The sequence below is a fragment of the Perna viridis genome, chromosome 14 (genome assembly GCF_037379345.1).
Source record: "Perna viridis isolate PV_CMFRI_1.1 ecotype Kerala chromosome 14, ASM3737934v1, whole genome shotgun sequence".
Taxonomy (NCBI): domain Eukaryota; kingdom Metazoa; phylum Mollusca; class Bivalvia; order Mytilida; family Mytilidae; genus Perna; species Perna viridis.
This window is the reverse complement of record NC_142458.1, coordinates 7,925,974-7,935,563: the sequence shown is the minus strand read 5'-3', so window position 1 is coordinate 7,935,563 and position 9,590 is coordinate 7,925,974. Positions and strand designations below refer to the sequence as shown.

General features: G+C 33.5%; 1 protein-coding gene across 1 annotated transcript; it reads right to left on the bottom strand.

Annotated features, from left to right (window-relative positions):
• Window positions 1-4,878: 4,878 nt before the first annotated feature.
• On the bottom strand, window positions 4,879-7,967 carry LOC148598005 (uncharacterized). Its single transcript, XM_088561788.1, has 3 exons — window positions 7,879-7,967; window positions 6,794-6,842; window positions 4,879-6,193 (listed from the first exon to the last, which is right to left on the bottom strand). Exon 3 carries the CDS (start codon window positions 6,184-6,186, stop codon window positions 4,993-4,995), a length of 1,194 nt encoding a protein of 397 aa, XP_088417914.1. The 5' UTR covers window positions 6,187-6,193; window positions 6,794-6,842; window positions 7,879-7,967; the 3' UTR covers window positions 4,879-4,992.
• Window positions 7,968-9,590: the final 1,623 nt, after the last annotated feature.

Here is a 9,590-nt window from a genome sequence, read left to right as displayed (position 1 = left end):
TCTTTGTATATATTATTTTGGTTGTTTTCTCTGTATAGTCGTTATCCTTCAAATATATTCTTTTGTTTACTGCTCTAATCGTGGTTCCCTTGATTTTGTGAAAACAAGATGGCAGACGTCAGCAAGTTGGAGTTATCGTTCTTAGTTCTTTTTGCATGATCCGGTAAATCGAGAATCAGTTTAAAGATACCTTGCCGGAAAACGAAACAAATTATGCTTTTTTTTATATATGAACGCTTTTTGATTGGTGAAGGTTGTGGAGTTGTTGGCATTTTGACAGAATTTATAAATATATGTTCTGTCAATTGCTGCTTTCTCCACTTTAAAGTTTACATCACTGTAATTATGTAAGAGATGCAATTTCCAGAATTATAATTGCATATAGCAGAAGGCTTAGACGGATACCTGGTGTTACAGAACCACTGTAGTTCAAATGTTACAGTGGTGGTTCGGAAATTTACATCTACATCTATACTGTTGATTTGCAAATAAATTCTGTAAATTCGAAACCCAGATACAAAAGGGATTCCTCGTGAAAAATGTTGATTAGCATGCACCGTGTTCTCATGTGTTTACAATACAATGCTTAATAGCAGACTAGCATCATTTACTTATTTATTGTACTATATATCTTTGTTAATATTTTTCCATGTTTAAATATAAAAATTATGAAATTTAAAAAATACGTGCCCTTATGTTAAGAATAAATTTTAACGCTTAATGCGACCTAAAACTGAATAATGGTATGGCGCTGTCGTCGTCTATTGACACTTGCTTTTCATGCGAAAAGCTTGAAGATTACTCGGTTGGTTTTAAAAAAGATTCCAAACCTCAAATGGACTGTTGATATTGGTTTTGGAGTTCAAAAGAGGTAAAATGTATAGGTACAAAACAAGCATTTCATAAAATTTAACTACCAGTAAATAACTCCAGTGAAATGATATGGATGTCTATGATATTGTGACGTAGTATTTCATATCTTAAAGACCTGGGCCGTTTTGAAATGAGAAACTAGAAATGAATATTTCGTGATGTCTTGATGATAACTTGAGTAATAATGGAATGGATGGATCTCTTTGAAATTGTATTTCAAGATACAATACCCTCTAAAGGAAGAAAGTTTTAGATTGATTTTTGAGGTTATGATTGCAACTCTTTAGGAATTAGTGATCGGAAAGGGACCACTTCGATTTTAATGAAATTCTTACACGGTATCAAATAATTCGTAACTGTATCAACTTAGTTTGGTGCATCCATACTTGCTCCAACAGTTCAAGGTTTGACCTCGCGGTCGAAGCAAATCGATTGCGGTTGTCATCCATCTTCCGTATGTAGACGTAGTGTGTCCGAACAATAAATAACTTTGATTCAATACTATTCAAGACCTTGTTTATAAGGAAGGACGATTACAAAATGTAGTCAAATTCCTTAAGCTTATTTTCCGCTACATAGATGGCGTCTTCGTCTGTCGTCGTTAACAATTTTTCAAAATTCTTCCCTGACACTATAAGACCAATTAGAACCCAACTTTGTGTGAATGCTTCTTAGGGTATTCTGCCTAGAACTGATGGGGGATTTCTGACCCGTTGAGAAAGCATATATAACTGCCGCTTATGAAAATAAAACACAGGGGTCAGACAACAGTTTTTAGAATACGTTAGTAGTTAAGCCAAATTCTGACTGGGTAAAAAGGTTCAGCTAGAGCTCATACCCCCCTTTTTTTTGGGGGGGGGGGGTTAATGTGATCAATCATTGGCCGCTTTAAAAAAAGAACGCAGGGATCAGACAGAAGTTTTTCGGATACATATTCCTAAACCGTTATAGCAAATTTTTGACGCATGTAAAAGTGTTCAGAATGATATGATCTTTGTGCGGTTACATTTTCATGCGAATCTGTTCTTTTTTTATTTATTTTTTTTTTTTTTGTAAATTTTAAATTTTTTTTTTTGGTCGTCGTCGTCTGGGGACACTTCATATCCGCGCGATAACTTAAACTGTGGTTAAAAAATTGTTCTAAATTTGTTCTAAAATTTTGATATGATTTTAATTACCACTAAAGAATTTGGACTTCCTTGTCCCTACCGTTTTAGAAAAAAAGGCCAAAAAAGGAACAAAAATACTAAAAATACTAAAAATATGTGTTTTATTAAAACCTATGTAGAATATTTTTTGCGATTCTGAAGATTCCTTTTTATTGTGTTCCTTATTTAATTCTTGTAAACAAATGTATCAGCAGATCTTATGTGCTTTGGACCCTTTTAAAGTTATAGGGTGTCGAAGTTTGGCAATGCCCCAAAAATATAACTTTTTAAAATTTTATGGTCCGATTTCGAAATTATTTTTTTTATTGGATTCCTCATAAAAATTCTTACCTGCTTTTTTCAATAGATTTCCGATATCTCTTACGGTTTTCGAATTATTAGGGGTCAAAGGGGCCTCACCGGAAAAATCGACTTTTTTATTCTTGGTCCGATTTAAAAAAAAATGTTTTATTGGATTCCTCATAAAAATCCCTGCCTGTGTGTTTAATAAGATTTCAGATCTCTTACGGTTTTCGAATTATAAGGGGTCAAAAGGGGCACACACAAAAAAATCAACATTTTAATGCTTGGTCCGATTTCGAATTTTTTTATTGGATTCCTCATAAAAATCCCTGCCTGCTTTTTCAATCAGATTTCAGATATCTCTTACGGTTTTCGAGTTATAAGGGGTCAAAGAGGCCACACCTGAAAAATTCGACTTTTTTATACTTTTCGTCTGATTTTTAAAAAAATAATTTAAGTTTAAATTTTGTGCAATATAGTGTCTAAACAATGCTAAAGTCTGTCAAAAACTAATATTGTGTCCACACTTGCCCCAACTGTTCATGGTTCGACCACTGCGGACGCATCATGCTGCGCTCGGCGAAGCTTTCCATTTTTATTGGATTCCTTATGAAAATTCTTACCTGCTTTTTTCAATAGATTTCCGATATCTCTTACGGTTTTCGAATTATTAGGGGTCAAAGGGGCCTCACCGGAAAAATCGACTTTTTTATTCTTGGTCCGATTTAAAAAAAAATGTTTTATTGGATTCCTCATAAAAATCCCTGCCTGTGTGTTTAATAAGATTTCAGATCTCTTACGGTTTTCGAATTATAAGGGGTCAAAAGGGGCACACACAAAAAAATCAACATTTTAATGCTTGGTCCGATTTCGAATTTTTTTATTGGATTCCTCATAAAAATCCCTGCCTGCTTTTTCAATCAGATTTCAGATATCTCTTACGGTTTTCGAGTTATAAGGGGTCAAAGAGGCCACACCTGAAAAATTCGACTTTTTTATACTTTTCGTCTGATTTTTAAAAAAATAATTTAAGTTTAAATTTTGTGCAATATAGTGTCTAAACAATGCTAAAGTCTGTCAAAAACTAATATTGTGTCCACACTTGCCCCAACTGTTCATGGTTCGACCACTGCGGACGCATCATGCTGCGCTCGGCGAAGCTTTCCATTTTTATTGGATTCCTTATGAAAATCCTTTCCTACTTTTCAGGTATCTGTTACGGTTTTCGAGTTGTAAAGGACTGAAAGCGGTCTCGCCAATAAAAAAAAAATGCCTTTTTTTCATTTATGATCCGATTTTTTATTTATTTATTTATTTTATGTTTAATGGGTTCCTTATAAAAAATCTATGTATATATTTTTTCCATCAGATTTACATGTACATGTCTGACGTTATTTTTTCAATTACAGGGATCGAAGGCAAAGGTATTAGATTAGCACCCTGAAAGCAGAATTTTTATCACCTTTCAAATTGTGAACTATATTGTGTCCATAATGAACTGTAAGTTCCTATTTTTAAGTGTCAAAAACTAATATTGTGTCCGCATGCACTTGCCTAAAGTGAACAGAGTTCAACATGCTGCGGTCGTATTAAGATGCGTTCCACGAAGCGTTATATCACAGATCATAGGTAAAATCAGAGCCATCCGATGCAATACGTATTTTGTACTATACCAACTTTGTTTTTAAAAATAAACTATTGAAACAATGTTATGTTGCCACAAAGCTAATAGCATCACTTCAGATGACAACATCAAGAAGACTCGGACTTATTTTTAGGGTTGTGTCTAGTAATAGACTCAAAAAGGGCCAAAACAAGTGTCCACACAAAAACGCAAAAACCCAATTTTAAGTGAATGGGGTGTGCTTTTTAAGGAATTTTCAACATAAAATAACCCTTGGGCATTCTCTGACATGTTAAATTTTCCACAAGTGTATTTGAGTTATGGTTATCAGGACAAATAAGAAAAATGCGTAAGTTGTTCTATGCTGTGCCAGATGTTCAATTACAATCCAAACTCTGAGGTGTATTAAACTGTATTTTTGTTTCCAAAATGTGCCTCGAATGTTCACTTTACTACCACTGCAGTCGTATCAAGCTATGCCCAGCGAAACATATTATTCAAATTTCTTTCTTGATTGTTATCTAATACGAAATTTTTTTTTAATTTTAATTTATTAAACATTGATATATTAATTTAATTTAGCAATCGTTTTAAGAGATGACAATTTATGATATTTAGGGGAGGGTTGGAAGATTTCGTTGGATGAAGATATTCCATGCACCTTTAGCAATCGTTTTAAGAGATGACAATTTATGATATTTAGGGGAGGGTTGGAAGATTTCGTTGGATGAAGATATTCCATGCACCATGTTAACGGTTTAAATATTTTTTCCACACACATTGAATCAAATTGACAGGTGTGATTTGAAAGGATCAAAATATCGATTTTCAAAAAGGTCCAAAATGTTTATCTTAAAATTCCCCGAAAGCCCTCCCCTCTGAAAATTGTATAGTACTAGCCATGTGTATATTAGTAAATTCTATACTGTATAAGCATTCAAAAAGTGTTATTTATGATCTTAATATGAATATATATTACATCTTATATATCGAAAAATACAAATAAAAGATGTGCAGAAAAAAAGAAAGTTTCATTTCAACAGCCTATTTTGGTTTCTGTGCGAACGCTAATTGTCGATCGATGAGTTTAAGGTGAATGGTTGTCTCTTCGTCGTTTTCCAATCGATCTGTAACAAGAAATTCTGTTCCCGCGGGATAAACGCGTTCCTTTTCTACATACTGGGCATAGGCCTCGATATTCCGTGGCTGTATACTGCTAGCAGCAGAATTGTTGATAATAAAGAATAACTTGTGTTGCCCCGAGGCCACACAGGTAGGGAAAGGCTCTGCTTTCGCCTTATCTACTGATGAAGAAACAAAGGAGAGCCATACAAACTGCGTGCCCTTCTGGTATCTCCTACTGTCTGACACATTTACCAGCATTGTTCGGTACGTTGTACCTTCTTCTGGCGATAGAGGGCTCCAGTACATCAAGAGCAAATGGAACATTAGTACGTAGGGTCCGAGACCGAGATCTTTTGCAGTTGGGCGATAATTTCTTTCCTCTTGCCTTCTTAAGGCTGTGTTTAAGTACATGTAAAGTTGTGTGTCTTCGTTCGTGTAAACGTTAACAATTTTTTCGTAGAATTTTTGCTTTGTTTTTACTCCTCTAAGGACCTTAACAGCTGGCTTGCAAACAGTATACAGGGAGTCACAAACCTTGTCCTTGACGGCTGCCCAATTGTCACCACTGTCGACAAAATCAAATATCTCACCCAAAATGGTGCTCAGACTCTTGTTACCTGATATGGTAAATGGGCAAAACGTGTGTCTGTATGAGGCCAAGGTGACACGTAAAAGACCCAAGCCTTTGAGCTGAATGTCGCTATTCTGGTAGTGGAATGTTGGAAGCTCTTCTATTTCTTCTTCCGTTGTCAATTTATTCGAATGTTTTTCCAGTAGTTTAGCTATGTCGGTATATCCATACTTCACAGCTACGTCATACGCAGTGCAGGCGCTTGTATCGCCAACTTCAGATGTTGTTTCTTTTGTCAAAAGTCTGGAGTCGCAGGTCGAGTGGTCCAGGAGTTTCTTCATTATTTCCTCGTTATTCCACCAAACGGCTTGGTGAATAACACCCCATCGCCTGTCCTCTGGTATTGCGTTCAACAAATAAGGGCTAGATTTGAGTATCCTGAAGACGTCGTTCCATTTTCCCTCTTTTGATAAAAGTACGAGAGTTTTGACTTCCTTCGATTCGTCTTCTAGACTTTTTAATGTAGATGAAATATTTCCCATGTTTTATCTGAAAAAAAAAGACATTCTTGGTGTATACACTTATTGGTATAAACTGGGCACTTGTTCTGAAACATTTTTTAATAATACTCAACCTGTTACACCTACTGAAATTATTATAAATCAATGTAAATCTATTGTACAAACCGACTGAAGGTCTTCGTCCTTGTCGTATAATTACCTCCAAACGCGTTTTTTTTTAAATAAAATAGTTTATAGGAATCACATTGTTCGTCCACCCGTCCGTCATTCCGTACGGAATTATCTTGGGTCACTGCCAATCTATTGATTGATTTTAGTGTGTTGCATTGTAATATTGAGGCGTACGATTTTAGGTTCTGTCTGAGTATCAACATTCTTTCAAAGAGTGTAGTCCGAATTTCCACTGACCCTACAACCCCCCCCCCTCTTTTTTTATTATTTGGATATTGATATGTCAGCATGGGAGGTGTCAATATCAAAATAAAAAAGAGGAGGGTTGCAGGGTCAGAGACAATTTGGACTAATACGAGTGGATGTATACCTAGTACGGCAACGGAAACGTGTGCAACTCAATGTTTTATCAATGAAATAATGAGAAAAAAATAAAGTTTATATAAAATTAACATACCTCATCTGAAGTCTAGCCTGTCATGTCATCTATTCATTTGGTTGGTTATCTAAAAATATCACGGGGGGAATATATTTGCTAAAATTAAACCAATTACGAAGAATTTCTGTTTTCTCCTTTACATTTCGGAGAAAAACACTGAATGTATAATTTAAAAAGATTATAATTTCGATTATATACGGCATTTAGTTGTTATTTACGTTACCTCTCTCTACCATTTTCAATATTGTGATTATGCATAATTTATTTTTAGCTGAATCAAAACTTGCACATTGTGTGGAAGACGTCATTTTATTTTTATTTTTCTAGTAGTAGTCTTAACGAAAATATATTGCGACGAGACACAGCATATTGATATAATCTTGTAACATAAAGCATCAATTTAGACGTTGAAAACTCCATCATATGTAGATCGAAGCAAGAATACAATGAAGTTTTCAACGTCTAAATTGATGTTTTAGTTACATGTAAACAGTATACTATATCAAAAATGTAAGTGAACGTTTAATAATGCAGGAGATATTGTCATAGACGCCAGAGCAGGGAAGGGTTCTATATTTTTTTCATTGATGTATTCAATGTAATTTATAGATAAAAAAATACTTAAAAAGAAGCATTAGAAAAGCAGCTATATTCGAAAGCATATATCGGCCACTCTTTTTTTTATTTTTTTAGAAAACGCAGTCTAAAATTCAAGATACGTTTGTAACAGGTTGAAAATCCAAGAAAGTAATTTGAAAATTCAAGATATTAAGTTGAAAATTCAAAATACTAACGTGAAAATTCAGGATAGAAAATTGAAAATTAAAGATAATAACTTAAAAAATCCAAAATACGAACTTGAAAATTCATTATATTCAGCTGAAAATTCGAACAAAGATGTAAAATTTCATTAGAATCAGATCCGTGATATCGAAGAAAATGCCCGTGTAATGCCTGTTTTCACATGATTTCACCATTTGCAGTATCTTGACGCTTTTTGTATTCAAAATTATAAGACATAAATAATCAATGGTTGGCATGACAATAGAATATAAGTTAAGAATACGATCAAGATAATTTGTATAACAATTAAATTGGCTGACCTGCTAATTGACAACAAGTCCTATGACGATTTTGAAGAGTATTTATCGTTATTAAATGCGTTCCTCATTTCCAAATTGGCTTATTTCACTTCCCTACATGAACCAAGATGACTAAACTCTGAGGTAAATTTCAAATCTCGATATCTTTGAGCGAACTATAATTTTCTTTCTAGTAGGACGAGGACCTTTATTAAATAAATGAAAGATAAGATTTTACACTTCACACCTCATTTAGAATTAATTCATTATGATAGAGATGAGCTTCAAATACAATACAGTGATCTCTGAAATATATGAGGTCTCAGTTTTTTAATTGCAATATAATGGCGGACACGGAATTATACGACACCGTACATGATTGGTACTACATTATATATGAACGCCCTTTACCGTCGTAAGACCTTGAGTGACTTGACGCTATTTAAGAACAGGGAGTGTATATTAGAGGGAGAAGTCACTTGTAATAATCAATATAGAACATTGCCGTCGCTATTTTACGGAAGATTTTTAGGACCATACAATTTACTTTCTATAATTTATTATTACAGATTATTAATTTCTTATAAGAATTTATTAATTTGATATAACAAGTTAGTACTTTCATATTACAAGTTAGTTATTGGTAATTACAGATTATCAACTTGTTATAACATATTATTAACATGTTACAGCAGAGTAATAATTTGTTATAATAGATTATTTATTTAATATAACAAGTTACTAATTACTAATTTGATATAACTAATTACTACTTTGACACAACAGTTTATTGACTGTTACATGATGCCGAGTTTTTCATTTGTCTGTTTAATTTTGTTTTTGTTTTTTGTTTGTTTTGTTTTGTTTTTTTTTGTGCACACATATTTGGTTACTTAAATTTATATTATTAGGTAGGTTTGTGTTTGCATTTGTCTCGATTTTCGAATTCGTATAATGTACATAAGAATTCAACTTGTGACTCCCAAAGACGAGTACATGATGAACGAAAAACCCATTACATTGTAAACTAAAACATGCTCTTATTTACAAAGAAAACAAGAAAGAAATAAAATACATTTCATAAAGTACCAATTACCACAAGTGACCTTGACCTTTGACCGATCGAACTCAAATGATTTGATTTTTTTGGTATCCAATTTAAACAACCCTTCAAACTTAACAATTCCATCCGTTTCGAAAAAAAAATTTTATATCTGCATGTGATTATAAATTCAAAAAACCTCCGAGATCATGAAATAATTATGGACAACACATGCGGTATATTGGAGTTTTACGAGGTAGATTTTATAGTGGTCTGGAAGGGTGTATGTGAGAGAGGGGCTTTTTAATTTTCAATTTTGTGATGGTCTCTACGATTAGGAAATGAAATACATCAAATCTCCTAGAATTTATATTTTCTCCACTTTCGATGCTCGTTACGCGATTGATCTCACAGTCGGGGGTCTCTATATTTGTTTAAGTTTCATGTAAATCCTTAAAGGCTAAAGATTTAAGGTGGCCAAAATAGAAGACGAGGAATCGATCGTTGTATTGGTATATTTTTCATGAAATAATAAATGATGAACTTATGTCTTGTACATTTTTATTAACATTGTTAAATGGTGCACCTACAATATCAAATAACGTATGATTGGTTTCGTTAGCAAATACAAGTCAGATCCATCACTTGCACAAGTAGTTTCACACAAATTATTTTCTTCCATCTCATATAT

What these genes read in the sequence shown, in the direction of transcription:
- LOC148598005 (XM_088561788.1), bottom strand. Translation starts at nt 6,186, where the DNA reads ATGGGAAATATTTCATCTACATTAAAAAGTCTAGAAGACGAATCGAAG.